General features: G+C 40.3%; 1 protein-coding gene and 1 pseudogene across 5 annotated transcripts in view; both read right to left on the bottom strand.

Annotated features, from left to right (window-relative positions):
• Nucleotides 1-19,951, bottom strand: part of GOLGA3 (golgin A3) — an 82,666-nt gene that overhangs the window by 21,141 nt on the left and 41,574 nt on the right. For all 5 annotated transcript variants that reach the window (XM_077159502.1, XM_077159501.1, XM_077159504.1 and 2 more), the window contains 2 exons: nt 16,933-17,135; nt 14,012-14,149 (listed from right to left, as the gene is read on the bottom strand). In XM_077159502.1, the coding sequence (XP_077015617.1) occupies nt 14,012-14,149; nt 16,933-17,135 (341 nt within the window). The remainder of the gene's footprint in view (nt 1-14,011; nt 14,150-16,932; nt 17,136-19,951) is intronic.
• On the bottom strand, nt 5,488-14,005 carry LOC143683452 (threonine--tRNA ligase 2, cytoplasmic pseudogene; annotated as a pseudogene).

The raw sequence follows: 19,951 nt of genomic DNA, 5'->3' as shown, positions 1-19,951 counted from the left end.
ATTGGTTTGAGCACAGAACATGGGCACTGGACAGTATGGAGCTGAGAGCAGGAACTGCGCAGTTCCAGGAGTAGCGGCAGTCACCATGCAGCTCCGGGAGTACTGACAGGTACCGCACAGTTCCAGAAACACTGGTAGGTATCACACAGCTCCGGGAACACCAGCAGGTGACAAGCAGCTCCGGGAGAACAGGCAGGGGGCGAGCAGCTCCGGGAGCACTGGCAGGCACCACGCAGCTCCAGGAGCACTGGCAGAGGGCGAGCAGCTCTGGGAGCACTAGCAGGCACCGCACAGCTCCAGGAGCACTGACAGAGGGCGAGCAGCTCTGGGAGCTCTGGCAGGCACCGCACAGCTCCAGGAGCACTGGCAGAGGGCGAGCAGCTCCAGGAGCACTGGCAGGCACCGCACAGCTCCAGGAGCACTGGCAGAGAGCGAGCAGCTCCGGGAGCACTGGCAGGCACCGCACAGCTCCAGGAGCACTGGCAGAGAGCGAGCAGCTCCGGGAGCACTGGTAGGCACTGCACAGCTCCAGGAGCACTAGCAGGTGGCGAGCAGCTCTGGGATGACTGGCAGGTGGCGAGCAGCTCCAGGAGCACTAGCAGGCACCGCACAACTCCAGGAGCACTGGCAGAGGGCGAACGGCTCCGGGAGCACTGGCACACACCACGCAGCTCTGGGAGCACTGAAACACACTGTGCAGCTCTGGGAGCACTGGCAGGGAGCCAGCAGCTTTCAGCCGAGACAGACAGATCCACTCCTTCCACTGGCTGCTGCTGATGGGAAGAAATGGCCTTAGCGCTTTCCTGAGAAGCCATCTGTAAACCACATAGGACACTAGGGACCATGGTAACAAGTATGGCAGGCCTCACATTAAAAAAAAAAATTAATGCATTTTTTTAATTGGAGAAGTTGTAGGTTTACAGAAAAATCATGCAGAAAATACAGAGTTCCCATATACCCATCACATCACACACTTTTCCCTGTTAGCACTATGCATTAATGTGATACCACTGATACAGGAGTGATGTCACAATTATAATATTAACTACAGTTTGCATTAAAATTCACTGTGTAGTGTTGTATAGTCCTAAATTTCTTTAGATTTTATTTTAGCAACATACAGACAATCTAACATTTTGCCATTTAATTCCACTCAATAGGCAATTCAGGGTTGTGAACTGCAATCCCACTGTCCTGCCATCATCACCACCATCCATCCCCAAACCTCTCCCATCACCCCAAACAGAACCTCGGCACCAGGTAAATACTTGATTTCCTACACCCAGTCCAGCCTCTGTAAGCTGTATTCTAGTTTCTGACTCAGTGAAGTTGCTCATCAGAATTATTTCATCACAGTGAGATCATACAATATTTGTCTATATATGTCTGGCTTATTTCACTCATGATGTCTTCAAGGTTCATCGATGTTGTCACATGTATCAGGACTTCACTCCTGTTCTACGGAAGAATAATATTCCATTGTATGTACGTATTACATTTGTTTATCCACCTATCTGTTGATGGACAATTGGGTTGCTTCCATCTTTCAGCCCTTGTGAAAAACGCCGCTATGAAAATCAGTACCCAAATATGTTCCAGTCCTGCTTTCAATTCTGCTGGGCATTGTGCCAGTTTGAAAGGATGTATGTACTCGAGAAAAGTCTTGTTTTAATCACCATTAACCTTGTGGAAGCAACGGTTTCTTCTAATCCCCACTCAGCACTGTAGGTTGGAAACTTGATTAGGTCATCTCCACACAGATGTGACTCATCAGTTTTGAGTATTAAACTTGACGTGTCTCCACCTATTCTATGTGGGTCTTGACTAGTTTACTGGAATCCTTTAAAAGAAGAAGCATTTTGGAGAAAGCTTCAGAATCCCACAGATCCACAAAGCAGAGTTCACCAGCCAGCGACCTTTGGAGATGAGAGGGAGCTTCATGAAACAAGAGGCCTGGAGACAAAGAGAGCAGACGTCACCATGTTCGCCATGTGCCTTTCCAGTTGAGACAGAAACACTAAACTTCACCAGCCTTCTTGAACCAAAATATCTTTCCCTGGATGCCTTAGATTAGACATTTTGATAGACTTGTTCTAACTGGGACATTTTTTCACCCTTAGAACTGTAAACTAGTATATTTGTAGTTAGGGTTCTTTAGAGAAACAGAATCAACAGGGAACACTCGCAAATATAAAATTTATAAAAGTGTCTCACGTGAAGGCAGGAATGCAGAGTCCAAAATCCACAGGGCAGGCTGTGAAGCCTAAGACTCTGATGGAGGGTCTGGATGAACTCTACAGGACAGGCTCGCCAGCGGAAGCAAGAACAGAATCTGTCACTTCTGAATCCTCCTTAAAAGGCTTCCCGTGGGTGGGCCATGATGGCTCAGCAGGCAGAGTTCTTGCCTGCCATGTCAGAGGACCCGGGTTCCTTTCCCGGTGCCTGCCCATGTTAAAAAAAAAAAAGGCTTCCCGTGATTAGATTAAGCATCACTCATTGCAGAAGACACTCCCCTTTGGTTGATTACAAATGGAATCAGCTGTGGATGCAGCTGACGTGATCATGATCTAATTCTACGAAATGTCATCATTGCAACAGACAGGTCAGTCAGCACTTGCCCAACCGGACAAACAGGTACCACAACTTGGCCAAGTTGACACATGAAACTGACCATGACAACTAACAACTTATTAAATTTCCCTTTTTAAAAGCTGTTCCATTTCTGGTACATTGCATTCTGGCAGCTAGTCTTTTCATTCACAAAAGTTCTAATTTTTGATGAAGTCATATTTATCTCATATTTCTTTTGCTCCTCATGCTTTTGTTGTGATCTCTAACAAAACACAAGGTCCTGATGATGCCTCCTTACATTTCCCATTAAAGAGTTTTCTGGTTCTAGTTCTTAATTATAGGTCTTCATCCATTTTGAGTTGATTTTTCATACAATGTAGGAAGGGTTCCACCTTCATTCTTTTGTATATTGAAATCCAGTTTTCCATGATCAAAATAGGAATGTTTGAATTTGCTTTGTGTTTTTAGGTATTAAAAAAATAAAAGAAAAAGAAATTCAATTTTCCCACCACCATTTGTTGAACAGTATTCTTTCCCAAAAGAGTGGACTTGACGCCTTTGTCAAAAATAAATTGTCCAAGTCCCTTTTGGGGGAATAGTGAGAAAGGGGGAAAATTCAACTTCCCCAAGTGGAGAATTCTTGATATTCTCATAAGCAGTAGGACAACCAAAACAACAGGCTGAGCCCCCAATCTTGGGGTTTGTTCATAGGAAACTTAAGCCCACAAAGGATAGGCTGAGCATACTTAAAATTAGGCCTAAGAGTCACCTAAGAGCTCTAAGAGAACCTCTTTTGTTGGTCAGATGTGGCCTCTCTCTCTCAGCCAACATGACATGCAAACTCACTGCCCTCCCCCTCTCTATGTGGGACATGACTCCCAGGGGTGTGGACCTTTCTGGCAACATGGGACAGAAATCCTAGAATGAGCTGAGCATCAAGGGATTGAGAAAACTTTCTCAACCAAAAGGGGGAAGAGCGAAATGAGACAAAATAAAGTGTCAGTGGCTGAGAGATTCCAAACAGAGTCAAGAGGTTATCCTGGAGGCTATTCTTATGCATTAAACAGACCACCTTTTTAGTTAAGGCATAATACAGAGGCTGGAGAGAACTGCCTGAAAATGTAGAGCTGTGTTCCAGTAGCCATGTTTCTTGAAGATGATTGTATAACGATACAGCTTTCACAATGTGACTGTGTGATTGTGAAAACCTTGCATCTGATGCTTCTTTTATCTACCTTATGGAAAGATGAGTAAAACATACAGATTAAAAATAAATAAATAATGGGGGGAACAAATGTTAAATTTAGTAGACTGAAATACTAGTGATCAATGAAAGGGAGGGATAAGGGGTATGGCATGTACGAATTTTTTTTTCCTGTTTTCTTTTTATTTCTTTCTCTGAATTGATGCAAATGTTCTAAGACATAATCATGATGATGAATATACAACTATGTGATGAAAAAAATGTTCATATTGTGTGGTGACTGGTTTTATTAAAAATTTTCAAAAAATCAATTGTCCATAGATGAAGGGGTTTATTTCTGAACTCTTAATTCTATTCCATTGATCTATATAGCTGTTTTGATTACTGTTGCTTAGTGATATGTTTTAAAATCAGGAAATGTGACTTTTTCAACTTTGTTCTTTTTCAAGTTGGTCTTGGCTATTTGTCATCCCTAACTGTCATGGTCGGTTCATGTGTCCACTTGGCCAGGTGGTGGTACCTGTTTGTCTGGTTGGGCAAGTGCTGGCCTGTCTGTAGCAATGAGGACATTTCATAGAATTTAATCATGATTACATTTGCTGCATCCACAGCTGATTCCATTTGTAATCAGCCAAGGGGCATGCCTTCGGAAATGAGTGATGCTTAATCTAATCACTCGAAGTCTTTTAAGGAGGATTCAGAAGAGACAGGCTCTCTTCCTGCTTCAGCCGGTGAGCCCCTCCTGTAGAGTTCGTCCAGACCCTCCATTGGAGTCATCAGCTTCACAGCCTGCCCTACAGATTTTGGACTCTACGTTCCCATGGTTATGTGAGACACTTTTATAAATTTTATATTTATGGATATTTCCCATTGATTCTGTTTCTCTAGAAAACCCTAGCTAATACACCAACCTTTCCATAAACATGATAACTGGCTTCACCATTTCTGGAAGGTAGAATGCTAAAGTTCTAACTGAGATTGCATCGAATCTGTAAATCCTTTTGGGTAGAACTGACAACTTTATACTTCATCTTCCAATTCAAGAACACAAGTCCTTCCATTTATTTAGGTCTTCTCTGATTTCTTTTAGGAATGCTTTGTAGTTCTCCATATACAAGTCCTTGACATCCTTGGTTAAATTTATTCCTAAATATTCCATTCCTTAGGTTGCCACTGTAAATGGAATTTTTCTTGATTTCCTCCTCACACTGCTCATTATTAACATATAGAAACACTATTGATTTTTGCATGTTGACGTTGTATCCTGCCACTGTGCTGAATTCACTGATGAGCTCTGATAGCTTTGTTATAGATTTTTCCAGACTTTCTAAATATAGAAGAGTGCATCTCCAAGCAGAGGTAATTTTACTTCCTCCTTTCCGGTGTGGATGCCTTTAATTCCTTTTTCCTCACCTAACTGCTCTGGTTAGACCTTCCAGAGCAGTGCGGAATGAAAGTGGTAGCCACGGCTGTCCTTCTCTCAGTGTAGATCTTAGAGGGCCCTTTCAGTCCTCACCACTGAGAGAGGCATCAGCTATGAGCTTTTCACATATACCCTTTATCATGGCAAAGAAGTTTCTTTCTACTTATAGCTGTCTGAGTGTATTTATCAAGAAGAGGTGCAGGATTTTATCAAATGCCTTTTCTCTATCAACCTAGATGATCACGTGTCATGCTCCCCCTCCCCACCATTCTCCTATTAATGTGGTACATTATTTCTTGTGTTGAACAACCCTCGCTCATTTGGGATAAATCCCACTTGTTGATGATGTACAATTCTTTTAAAGTTCCACTGGACTTAGTTTGCTGTTATTTTGTTGAAGATTTCTGCAACTATATTCAGAAGGGATATTAGTCTGTCATTTTCTTTTCTTGTGATATCTTTACCTGCCTTTGATATCACAGTGATGTTGACCTCATAAAGTGAGATACGATGTTTATTTCTCTTCAATTTTCTGGAAGAGTCTGAGCAGGATTGGTGTCAATTCTTCTCGGAATGTCTGATAAAATTCACCAGCGGAGCCATCCAGTTCTAGGCTTTTCTTTTTTGGGTATTTTTTTTTTTTCCCCACTGTGTGATGCATTTTATTTGGGAATTTAATTTTTTTAAAGGTGAACAAGGCTCAATTATGAATTAGAAGCCTTAAAACTGCAACTCTTAACCTAAGTGCAAACAACAGTAGATTCCACAACACTGCATTTCTTAGCAGTTCAGAATCCTTTGGTGTTAATCTAATATTTGAAACTACCTTCTTCCTCTGTGGTTGTTGGTTAAAACAAATTAAGTAATGATTCCAATTTCAAGGACAAAATTTACAGTGTGAACTTTGGTAAAACCATAGTTTTGTGCTGGTTTGAAGCTGTTATGTACCCTAGAAAAAGGCAATGTTCTTTTAATCCATTCATGTGGGTTCAGATCTGTTGTGGATGGGACGTTTGGTTAGGTTATTTCAATTTGAGATGTGACCCACTTAATTCAAGGTGGATTTTAATTTTTTTTGCTTGTTTTTGGAGGGGGTCTTAATCTTTTTACTGGAATCCTTTATGAGAGGATAAAGGATGGAAAAAGCCAAGAGAGCTTAGAGAGGAAACCCCGGGAGAAGCTCAGAGAGGACCCACAGGCACTCAGAGAGGCGGTCACTGGAACCTGAAGCTGAAAGCAATGGAAACGCAGGAGAGAAGGACCAGCAGATGGTGCCATGTGCCTTCTCAAATGCAGAGGTGTCCCAGATGCCTGCAGCCTATCTTCAGAGTCCAGGTATCATCCTGTAGATACCTTTTCATGGCCTAAACTATAAATTGTAAGTTAGTACATCTCCATTATTAAAAGCAAATCTATTTCTGGTAGATAGCATTCCGGAAGCTTTAGCAGACCGTAACAGGTACAAATACCCAAGATAATGTTATTAAACAATAAGCTTTTGTCCATTTTCAAAAAAGCTTTGTAGACTAAATTTACATTTTGGGTAGTGCACTACCTAATTTAACTTGTATGGTCAGTTTAGTTGAACACTAGGGGTACATGGAATCTTTATTAGGGCATGAGATTTTGTTGCTTTGTCCAGGTTAGTGTGATGCCCTGATATATCCCAGAGTAACCTGAGCAGTGAATAAAGAAGTATTAGCAAAGTCCCCTTGGGGCACTGATTCTCCCCATTTGGAGAATTTCCGATGTTCCCACAAGCAGTGAGGACAACCAGATCAACGGGCCAAGCCGTCAATCCTGGGGTTCGCCCCTACGAAACTCATTCCTGAAAGGACAGGCCAAGCCCACTTAAAATTAGGCCCCAGAGTCACCCCCAAAGAACCTCCGCCGCTGCTCAGATGTGGTCTCTCTCCCCAAGCCAACCGTGCAGGTGAACTCACTGGCTCTCCCTCTTATGTAGGACATGACTTGCAAGAGTGTAAATCTCCCTGGCAACGTGGGACACAACTCCCAGGGGATGAGCTGGGACCCAGAGAAAGCCCTCTTGACCAAAAGGGGAAGAGAGAAATGAGACAAAATAAAGTTTCAATGGCTAAGAGATTCCAAACAGAATCAAGAGGTCATCCTGGAGGTCACTCCCACGCATTGTATAGATATCCTTTTTAAAGTTTATAGTGTATTGGGTTGGCTGGAGGGAAGTACCCGAAACTGTTGAGCTGTGCTCCAGCAGCCCTGATCCCCAAAGATGACTGTGTAAAGATATAACTTTTACAATGTGACTGTGTGACCGTGAAAACCCCATGTCTAATAATCCTTTTATCCAGTGTATGGACAGATAAGTAAAAAAATATGGAAATAAATAAATAAATAATGAGGGTATAAGGGGTAAAATTGGGTAGATGGAAATACTAATGGTCAGTGAGAGGGAGGGGTAAGGAGTATGGGATGTGTGAGTTTTTCTTTTTATTTCTTTTTCAGGAGCGATGCAAATGTTCCAAAAAGTGATTATGGTGGTGAATATACAACTATGTGACGATACCGCGAGCCACTGATTGTATACTATGTATGGGCTGTTACGATGTATGGGCTGTATGTGTGAAAAGATTTACCAATAAAAATAATTAAAAAAAAAAAAGCTTTGTAGACTTTTGAGACCTATCTTTTGAAAAATCATAAATAAATCATCAATACCTCTCCTCATTCCCTAGTATTTCCCCATTTCAATGAAAAACATTTTTCTACTTATATACCTCAAGGCATTGATTTCTTGAAAATTTTGCAAGCTTGTCCTCTTACTGTCCTCAGAACTCACTAGTGAATTAAACTCTGTATATCTATATATCTCAGCTACTCATTTCTCATTGTGTCCTGTCTTCTTTCACCAGTGGGTTCAAAGTCCTTAGAACAGGTCCTAACATGTTAATTGGTTAAGAAAATACATTTCAAGAATCAAAACAAAGTTACTAGAAGTGAGTACAAAAAAAGAACTTCAAAAGTCTTCCTCTGCACTTAGTGTACGTGATTTCTTGAGCTTCTTTAATTTATTGATGGCAGAAGTTACTGAAATCTCTCCATGAATTTTGTTCTCTCTTGTTCGAACATTTACAGCATTGTTTATCTTTTCTCTTTCTCCAACCACCAAAATAAAATTATACTGAGCCAGCTGTGCATTTTGTATTTTCTTATTTAGTGTACAACTATGATCTAAGTCAACGTCAGCCATGAAACCTTCTTCAAAAAATTCATTGGATACCTGAAGTGCATATTTTTCACAAGTTGGCCCTACAGGGATGACCATTATTTGATGAGGCGAAAGCCAGAAAGGCCATTTTCCCCCATAGTTTTCTGAGAGAATGGCTATCATTCTTTCCACTGACCCCAAAATGGCTCGATGAATGATCACTGGTCTCTTCTTATCACCCCCATCCTTACTAACATAGGTGAGATGAAATCTAATAGGTAGTTGGAAATCCAGCTGAATTGTAATACATTGATGATATCTGCCAATGGCATCCTTGATTTTTATGTTAATTTTAGGACCATAAAATGCTCCATCTCCTGGATTCATATTCCATGGTTTTCCAAACTCCATCAAGCTATTCTGCAGTTGCTTTTCAGCTTGGTCCCACATCTCAATCTCTCCTAGGAAATTTTCAGGTCTTGTCGAGAGATTTAATTGAAAAGAGAGGCCAAATGTTGAGTAAACATGTTTTAAAAACTGTAAACATTTCTTCTTCAATCTGTTTTACTGGAAGTGCCTAACTCGGGTCAAGCCACTTAAAGTCCCTGACAGTTCATTTCTATGAAGAACTCTAAAATCAGCTAATCTAATAGGCATTTCCCTCCAAGATCGTGGATGATGGGCAAACACCAGACAGTGCCCAGGACAATTCATAGGTTTTAAGGCAAAAGTATCCTTTTCAATATCAAAGGTAAACATATTCTCGTTGTAATGCTGCCAGTGGCCCGAGGCTTCCTAGAGTTTACTGTTGTACACATTGGGAGAGAGTACTTCCATGAAGTTACTTTTGTGGTATTCCTCCAGAATGGCAGACTAATAACAGCAAGTATCAATGAAGATGTGTACCAACTGGAATGCTTATATATTTCTGGAAGGAATATAATATGATTCAACCTGAGACACTGAATATACAAATGAACAATGACCAGGAAACCCTAACCCACTATCTGCAACAATCAGTCCATGAAGCTGGCTAGTATCTACAGCAATCAGCCCAGGCCATCAAACAATAGTCCCTAGCAATCAGCGTACATAGCCAGGATATGATCAATATCTGTCAACTTCCCTAATTTCTGCCCCCACTTCCAACTTAAGACCAGCCAAAGAAAGCCAAATATGCTCCCCTAACTAATCACATAGATGTCCTGTGTGCTTTTGGGTGGTTTTTGATAACAGTCTCCTTATTAATTATTGGTTTGTTGAGATCTTCTATTTCTTCTTCAGTCAGTGTAGGTGGCTTGGGTGTTTCTAGGAATTTCTCCATTTCGCCTAGGTTATTTGTTGGTGTATAGTTGTTTACAGTATGCTCTTATGATCCTCTTTATTTCTGTGGGATCAATAGTAATTTCCAGCTTTTTAGATTTTAATTAGTGTCCTCTTTGTTCTTTCTCAGTCTAGCTAAAAGTTTGTTGAATTTATTGCTTTTTTCAAAGAAACTGCATTTAGTTTTGTTCACTTACACTGTTTTTAAAATTCTCTACTTCATTTATCCACACTCTAATCTTTGCTATTTCCTTCCTTCTGCTCATATTGAGTTTAGTTTGCTCGTTTTTCTCACTCCTCCAGTTGTGACGTTAGAACTCCAATTTGAGAGCTTTCCTCTTCTTTAATTTTAAGTGTTAAGAACTGTAAATTTCTCTCTCAGCACTGCTTTGTTTGCATCCTGTGAGTTTTTTGTGCTATTTTTCATTTTCATTTGCTTCAAGATATTTCCTAGTTTCTCTTGTGATTTCTTCTTTGATATATTAATTGTTTAAGAGGATGTGGTTTAATTTCCAAACATTTGTGAATTTTCCATTGTGTTTAGAGAAAATGCATTGTATGATTTCAATATTTTTAAATTTACAAAGACTTGATGACCTAATGTGGTTTTTCCTGGAGAATGCCCTTGTGTACTAGAGAAGAATGCATACTGTGTGGCTGCTGGGTGAATAGTGTTCTACATATGTCTGTTAGGTCTAGGTGGTTAAATTCAAGTCTTCTACTTCCTTATTTATCCTCTGTTTAGATGTTCTATCCATTATTCAATGTGGTATTTTGAATCTCCTACTATTAATGTAAAACTGTCTGTATCTCCTTTCAAATCTGTCATTATGTGCTTTATATTTTAGAGGGCCCAGCTATTAAGGGCATATATATTTCTAATTATTATGTGTTCTTGTTGAGTTGAATCCTTTTTCACTGTATAGGAACTTCTTTGTCCCCCATAACAGTTTTCGACTTCAACTCTATGATATTAGGATATCTACTCCTGATCTCTTGATTATTGTTTGCATGGTATACTTTTGCCATCATTTCACTTTCAACTTACTTGGGTCTTTAAATTTAAGGCTAGTTTCCTGTAAATGGCATATGTTTGGGTCATACTTTTTTATCTATTCTGTCAATCTCTGTCTGTTGACTAGAGAGTTTAATCCATTTATAAGTAAAGTAACTAGTAGTACTACAGGGACTTTATTCTGACATCTTGCGATTTGATCATTGTAAGCCTTATACCTTTTTGTCATTCATTTCTTTCATTAATGCCTACATCCATATTTATTTGTTTGGCTTTGTAGTATACTCTTTTCAGTACCTTTTCATTTCCTTCTTCATACATTTTTCATTTTAGTTAACATGGGCTTAAATTTAACAACCTAAGTCTATTAACAATCACGTTTGATTTGATACCAAATTAATTCGATACCAATTTAACTTCAATTCTATAAATATACACTATATACACCTCCATCCCCCCATCATTTTGTTGTACTTTTTACTAATTATATCTTTATATGCTGTATTCCCAAACCATAGGCCTATCAATACTTTTGTGCATTTGCATTTTAGAACCTCTAAGAAGTAAAAAGGGGTGTTACATGTCTAAAAATACACCAGCATTGGCATTTATAATTACCGGTATGGCTACTTTACCAAAAGTCCTCTCCTCATGCTGCTTCGATTCACTGCTGCGTGTCCTTTCTTTCATATTTCAGCACTGTTTGCCAGGCAGGTGTCATGTGATAAACACCTTCAGCTTTTGCTTACCTAGAAATGTCTTAATCTCTCCCTCATTTTTTAAAGACTCTCCAAGCATACAATTCTTGTCTGGCATTTCTTTTTTTTTTTTTTTAGCACTTTAAATATTTCATCCCACTGCCTTCTTGTCTCCATGGTTTCTACGAGAAACTGGGACTTCATTTTATTAGGACCCATCTAAACATAACACACTACTTTCCTTTTGCAGTCTTCAGAATTCACTCCTGTCCTTGGCATTTCACAGTGTGAGTTCTATTTGTCCAAGCATGGCTCTCTTTGAGTTTAGACTGCATAGGGATGGTCAGGCTTCTTGAATGCACACACTCTGCATTTCATTAAAATGCTGATGGCACAAGACCCTGAAATGGATTTTTGCCATCTCAAAAACCCTAAGGCCCTAAAGAATTATACCCTGCCTTTGCTCTATAAATGGAACAATAAGCCCGGATGATAGCACATCTGTTTACAACATGGTTTACTGAACATTTTAAGCCCACTGTTTCAAAATATGACTACTTGTTGGCAACACAAATAGTCACCCAAGAGCTCTGATGAAGATGTAGAATGAAATGAATGCTGTTTTAGTACCTGCTGGGCAGATTTGAAAGAATTATGTACCCTAGAAAAGCCATGTTTTAATCCTGCTGCCATCTTACAGAGGCAGCCATTTCTTTTAATCCCTATTTAGTACTTGATTTGGTTATTCTCCATAGAGATGTGACTTACCCAATTCTGGGTATTAACCCTGGATTAGAGGGAGATGTGATTCCACCTATTCCAGGTGGCTCTTAATTACTCTACTGGAATCCTTTAAGGAGAAAACATCTTGGAGAAAGTCTTGAGAGCATCACAGCCACAAGAACCATGACAGCTCACGCAGAAATGAAGAAGGAATAGGCCCCAGGGAGTTTCCTGAAATAAGCCTGGAGAGAAAGCCAGCAGATGCCACCATGTTCGTCATGTGCCTTTCCAGTTGAGAGAGAAACTATGAACATCATCAGCCTTCTTGAACCAAGGTATCTCTCCCTGGATGCCTTAGATAGGACATTTCTATAGCCTTGCTTTAATTTAGACACTTTCAGGGCCTTAGAACTATAAACTTACAACTTAATAAACTCCCCCTTTTAAAAGCCACTCCAGTCCTGGTATACTGCATTCTGGCAGCTAGCAAACTAGAACACCTGCTAACATAACATCCATTCTGTAGCCCATGGATCAAGGGGTAATTTCAACTTTCAAGTCTTATTACTGAAGAAATACATTTCATAAGGCTACAGCTGTCATAGACAGTGATTCTTCTGATGGATCTAGGGAAAAAAAAATAGAAAACTATCTGGAAAGGAGCCACCGTTCTAGATGCCCTTAAGAATGTTTGTGATTCATTGGAGGAGGTCAAAATATTAACATGAACAGGAGTCTGGAAGAAGTGGATTCCAACCCTCATGGATGATTTTAAGGGGTTCAATATGTCAATGAAGGAAATAAATACAGATGTGGTGGAAATAGCAAGAGAACTAGAATTAGATGTGGAGCCTGAAGATATGAGTCAATTCCTGCAACTTCAGGATACAAATTCAACAAAAGGAGGAGTTGGCTGAAGGATGAGCAAAGAAAGTGGTTTCTTGAGATAGACTCTATGCTTGGAGGAGATGCTGTGAACACTGATGAAATGACCACAAAGGATTGAGAATATTACATATTTAGTTGATACAGCAGCAGCAGGATTTGAAAGGACTGACCCCCAATTTTGAAAGAAGTTCTACTGTGGGTAAAATGCTATCAAACAACACCGCATGCTATAGAGAAATCCTTCATGGAAGAAAGTGAAGTTGAATTCAACAATGAAGAATCTATGTGGCAAACTTCACTGCTGCTTTATTTTAAGAAACTGCTACAGCCATCCGAGCCTACAGCAGCCACCACCGTGCTCAGTCAGCAGCTGTCAGTATTGAGATGAGATGAGACCCTCCACAGCAAAAAGATGACAACTTGCTTGAGGCTCAGATGATGTTTAGCATTTTTTAGCAATAATGTGTGTGTGTGTGTATCTAATTTTTAGTATGCTGTATTGCGGAGGTCACATTTCATTCTTTTTCCATGGGAGTATCACGTTATTGCAGCACCATATGTTGAATTTTTGTTTGTTTGCTTGTTTGTTTGTGTTTGGGAAGTGCATGGGCCGGGAATCAAACTCAGGTCTCCCACATGGCAAGCGGGAATTCTACTACTGAACAACCCTTGCACCCACTTTCAGCAATACAGTATTTTTCAATTAAAACTCGTACATTGTTTTTTTAGACATAATGCTACTGCGAACTTAATAAACTGCTGTATAGTGTAATGATTACTTTTATACACCTGGGAAACCAAAACTTTGGTGTGACTCGCTTTACTGTAATACTCACTTTATCAGAGTGGTCTGAACCAAATAAACAGTACCTCCAAGGCCTGTCATGAAGGTATGTATATGTATATAATGTTTTTGTAAACAGTTAAGCAGCATGACCCAAATTAAACATCACCACTGCTCCCATCATGCCTCAGTCCTCACCTCGATGTTCTGCAACTGGACAGCAATGCGCTCCTTCTCCTTGATGGACCTGTGCTGTGTCTCTGTCAGCTGGTGGGACAAGGACACGTTCTCAAGCTTCAGGTGCTCCAAGAGCCCCGCCTGGGTCATCTGTCCAACCTTTGAAGAAAAATAAGCCTCAGGGTAAGAAGTGGCTCGATGTGCAGTGCAGAGGCCAGCCGTCTTACCAGAGGTGACACTGGCTTCCCTGCTTGACAATCCCTTGGATGGTGGCTCTCCACTTACACAGGGACAGCCCTGTAGCTCCCTCACGGGATCCTGTCCTGACAGGACTTCACAGACCCACCCCTCGCTGCAGCCACACAACTATGGCACCCTAAAGTTGAGGCCATGTAGGCCTGTGCACCTACAGGGGACAGGCTGGGGCCCAGAGACCAAGGGTCCTTATGTCCAGTGAGACCTATGCAAAACTTCCCATCACAGGTGCACTGGGAGCCTCCACAGGTGAGGGGCATTACCTTACAAAGGACAGCTGTGGGTAGAAGTATGTCCACAATGACCAGACCTAACATGTTCACACACACAAATGGCCCTGCCTGAGTTGACCCTGGATGCTCACCAGGGCGGAACCCTGTTCTTCCCAGGTCGTGGCAATCAAGTCCTAGAAAAAGGTCCAACTTTTAAACTGTAAGTCAGGGTTCATGTGAGAAAGGAGCCCAGTTTTACAGCACCCTAAGAACACTGGCTCCAGGAGGAGCATGTGGTTAGCAGTGAGAAGCAAGGACCCAACAGAAATCAAGAGGCAAACTGGGGCCTTGGCTGCATCCGCCAAGAGCACCCAGAGCTGCCTGGTGTGAGAGAGCTGGGGCTTCCAGGGTCTCAGCAGGAGGCTGCTGGTGATGGACTGCACTTCATGGAAGAGGAGGACAAGTTTCCCTGCTCAGATCCCTTCTGTGGGACTGCAGACAGAGGGGACAATTCAGGTACAGACTATGTCTTAAAGAGACTGGTTATGAACAATGGTTCCAAAGCGTATTTTAAAGAGCAGGTGAGGCTCTCAAACTGCTACTTGCTTTGGTTCTGCATCTATTTTTGTCTTGCAAACTACCTCTCTTACTTATGCCACAATACAGAAATCTGGTTTACAACTTTAAATATTTTATGCCTGATATAAATGCTGTATAGCTTCAAAACAACACTAATTTGTATAACAGTTTATGTCCAAGTATGTTTTAAGTAAAGCAAACATTTCCCTGTAAGGTCCTGACTTAAAATACAGTACATAGTTAAGAAAACTTCTCTTCTATATTTGTGAACTTCAGAGTTATAAAAAAAGGAATCATTTAGAGTATTTTATATCCGCTACTTGAGAAATAAAGTTTTTTTGTGTGTTTGCTTTTTTAATTTTTTTATTAATTAAAAAAATTTAACAACAAACAAAAACATGAACATATCATTCCGTTCTACATATATAATCAGTAATTCAAAATATCGTCACATAGTTGCATATTCATCATTTCTTAGAACATCTGTATCAATTCAGAAAAAGAAATAAAAAGACAACAGAAAAAGAAATAAAACTAAAACAGAAAAAAAAAAGATTATACATACCATACCCCTTACCCCTCACTTTCATTGATCACTACCATTTCAAACTAAATTTATTTTAACATTTGTTCCCCCTATTATTTATTTCAGCTCCCTATTTTCTACCCCCTTCTATCTCCTGGTAACATATATTCTAGATTCTAACTCCATGAGTTTGCTTATTATAGTTAGTTCATATTAGTGGGATCTTACACTAGCTGTCATTTGTGTCTGACTTTTTTCACTCAAATGATGTCCTCAAGATTATCCATGTTATCACGGATTTCAGAACTTCACTCCTTCTTACAACTGAATAATATTCTATTGTGTATATATAGCATATATTGTTTATCAGTCCATCAGTTGATGGACACTTGGGTTGCTTCCATCTTTTGGCAATTGTAAAAAATGCCACTGTGAACATTGGTGTGCAAAAGTTTGTTCACACCCCTGCTTTCAGTATTTCTGAGTATATATCTAATAGCAGGGTTGCTGGATCATATGGAAATTCTATACTTAGTTTCTTGAGGAATTGCCAAACTGTCTTCCACAGCGGCTGCCCCATTGTACCTTCCAACCAGCAGTGAATGAGTGTTTCTGTTTCTTACACATCTTCTCCAACACTTGTAGTTTTCTGGGTTTTTAAATTGTGGCTTTTCTAAGAAACTGTGAAATGATATCTCATTGTATGTGTGTGTGTTTACATTTTTATTGTGAAATATAAAATATATACAAAAAAGCAACACATTTCAAAGTACATTGTAATAAGTAGTTATAGAACAGATTTCAAAGTTTGGTATGGGTTAAGTTCCACAATTTTACGTTTTCCATTTAGATGCTCCATGTGTGTTTGCTTTTTAAACTTACTTTGAAATCATTTCAAACTTATAAAAAATTTCCAAAACTGATGTAAAAATCACAGAGAAATTCAATACAGAAATAAAGTTTGAAAATATATGCTATATTTTAACTGAGGAAAAAGAAAAGAAGGAAGCCACAAATCCTACTGCTGAATTCTACTTACATAAATATCAATTACTAAACAAGAGCAGGCAGGGTCATGGTTTCCCAAACCCCAACCAACATCATTCTGGTTAACTCTAAAGAACACCCAGGGCTCTGAGATTCTACAAAAGTTTCATGTGTGGTTTACTCTCCAGAAACATACAACCTTACCCTGCAGCCTCACCTGAACATAGGTCATTTTGCCCTGCAGCCTCACCTGCAAGTGGGACCCCTCACCCTGCCGCCTCGCCTGCACTTGGGCCATTTCACTCTGCAACCTCACCTGCAGCACGTGGAGCCCTCACCCTGCAGCTTCACCTGAATGTGGGCCGCCTCGCCCTGCGCCTCACCTGGATGTGGGCCATTTCGCCCTGCAGCTTGATCCGGGCTTCCTGTGCCAGGGCCAGCTGCTGCTGGTACCACTGTCGGATACTCTGCAGAGATGCGATCTCAGTCTGAGAGGCCTTCAGTCTGCTGGTCAGTGTCGTGCGCTCCAGCTGCACCTGTTGTAGCTGGTTCTGCAAGGCCGTCATCTGCTGTCTCAAGTCGTGCACTGAAAGTAAGCAAGCAGCGCAAGCTCAGACGGACTATACAACAGGGGAGCTGTAGCCCTGCTCCACAGGTGATACAAGCTGGCCTCCCTGCAGAGGGCATGATACACATTCCCGCAACAGGTGTGAGTGCTGTCACTCCAATCACTGTATGGCATTGCAATGCCAAGCAGCCACCAAGATTCTGCAAGGGCATCTGTGCTGCCCACTATACAGTGAGGCCCCGGGGTCTACATATATAGCTAGCTCTCACTGACAAGGGACAGGGAGGAGACAGGAAGTCACAGGTAACCCTAATCAGAGTAAAGACAAAATCAGTCAAATGTTTTGAAATTAAAATTACTGGTCAATACTAGATCTCTCCTCCAGGCAGCCTGAGACAACACTCCAAATCAAACATTGCTATTTCTGCAACTAAATGTACTAATGTTCATGCTGTGCTGTGAAGTTAAGACCGCAAATAGTCTTTTGAAAGTTTGTGTCAAATTGTGCTGCCAAGTGAGTTCAGCCCAGATAAGGTCTTGCAGCCTGTTAAGCTACAACATTTTTTGGTGCTCAGAGTCTTGGAGATTGTACAATTTCCGTTAAGGGACTGATTATCATTAAATGCTAAAAGACTAAGTAATTAACAGCAATTAAAGCAGTCAATTTTTTTCTTAGCTGGCTTGTTATTTTCTAGTATTAGATTAAAGCCTTGCAGTAGCAGCTCTTCACTTTTTTTTTATGTTTCAGAACACAAACCTAGTTTCGTAAGCCTTATTATAAAGACACAAAAGTTATACGACCTTTGTCATCACCATCAGCTCCATCAAGTTTACCGTTCCCCTTTCTCAGTGTTCCCACAACACTACGAGATGAACCTGGCCTACCTAAGCATCTGTGGGAAGATTGAAGATGTGCATCAACTCTTTACCTCTTGGGCTCTGATCTTCCATCTCTCTCATTTCCACTTCAACCTCTGCTTTCTATTCTTTTATTAGTCTATGTTTTTCCTTTTAATTTTGATTACAGTAACAAATAAACAACCTAACATCTCTCCTTCCAAGCACGGTCGCACCTGTACTTCGGTGCTGTTTATGTTCACACTGTTGTGTGACGTCACCACCCATTATCAAAACTGTTCACTTTGAGCATTAGCTCCCCATTCTCTGCCCCCAGCCTGACACTGCTAACCTACATTCTAGATTATGACTCAATGAGTTTGCTTATTCTAATTGTTTCAAGTCATTGAGATTATATAATACTCGTCCTTACATATCTGGCTTATTTCATTCAACATGATGTCTTCAGGGTTCATCTATGATGTCATATGAACCAGAATTTCATCCCTTTTTTAAAGATGAATAATAGTCCTTCTCATTGTGTATATCACATGCTGTTTATTCATTCCTAGGTTCAGACACTTGTGTTGTACCATTTTTTTGGCAATTGTGAATGATGCTACTATACACATAAGTGTGCAAATATCTGTTTCAGTCCTTCCTTTCCATTCCTTCAGGTACATACCAAGAAGTGGGACTGCCAGGACATATGGTAATTCTATATTTAGCTTCCTAAAGAACTGCCAAAAAGTATTCTACAATGGCTATTCCATTTGACATTCCCACCAGCAATGAATAAGTGTCCCTATTTCTCCACAACCTAGCCAATACTTCCATTTATCTGTTATAGTAACAGTAGACACTCTAGCGGGTATGAAATAGTATGTCATTGTAGTTTAATCGGCATTTTCCTAATGGCTCAGGATGTTGAGCATCTTTTCATGTGCTTTTTAGCCATTTATATATTCTCTTTCGAGAAATGTCTATTCAAGCTTTTTGCCCATTTTTCATTGGGTTGTTTATCTTTTCCTTGAGTTGTACGATTTTTTTTAAATTTTTTAATTTATTAATTAAAAAAATAAAGAAATAAAACAACATACATAATCAGTAATTCACAATATCATCACTTAGTTGCATATTCATCATTTCTTAGAAGATCTGCATTAATTCAGAAAAAGAAATAAAAAGACAATAGAAAAAGAAATAAAACACAGTAAAGAAAAAAAAAAAGATTATACCTACCATATCCCCTACCCCTTGCTTTCATTGATCACTAGCATTTAAACTAAATTTATTTTAGCATTTGTTCCCCCTATTATTTATTTTTTATTCCATATGTTCTACTCCTTTGTTGACAAGGTAGATAAAAGGAGCATCAGAAACAAGGTTTTCACAATCCCACAATCGCATTATGACAGCTGTATCATTATTCAATCATCCTCAAGAAACATGGCTACTAGAACTCAACTCTACATTTTCAGGCAGTTTCCTCCAGCCTCTCCATTACATCTTGAATAACAAGATGATATCTACTTGATGCATAAGAATAACCTCCAGGATAACCTTTCAACTCTGTTTCGAATATCTCAGCCATTGACACTTTGTCTCATTTCCCTCTTTCCCCTTTTGGCCGAGAAGGTTTTCTCAATCCCTTGATGCTAAGTCTCAGCTTATTCTAGGGTTTTTCTCAATCCCTTGAGGCTGAGTCTCCATTCATTCCAAGATCTTGGTACCACGTTGCCAGGAAGGTCCACACCCCTGGGAGTGATGTCCCACGTAGAGAGGGGTAGGGTGGTAAGACTGCTCGTTGTGTTGGCTGGAGAGAGGGGCCACATCTGAGCAACAAAAGAGGCTCTCTTGGGGGTGACTGTTCGGCCTAAATTTTATGTAGACTTGATCTATCCTTTGCGGGGTTAAGTTTCATATGAACAAATTCCAAAACTGGGGGCTCTGCCTATAGCTTTGGTTGTCCACACTGCTTGTGAGAATATCAAGAA

Source organism: Tamandua tetradactyla, chromosome 5, assembly GCF_023851605.1.
Source record: "Tamandua tetradactyla isolate mTamTet1 chromosome 5, mTamTet1.pri, whole genome shotgun sequence".
Taxonomy (NCBI): domain Eukaryota; kingdom Metazoa; phylum Chordata; class Mammalia; order Pilosa; family Myrmecophagidae; genus Tamandua; species Tamandua tetradactyla.
Note: the sequence above shows the minus strand (reverse complement) of the source record. Positions and strands in the feature narration are given on the sequence as shown.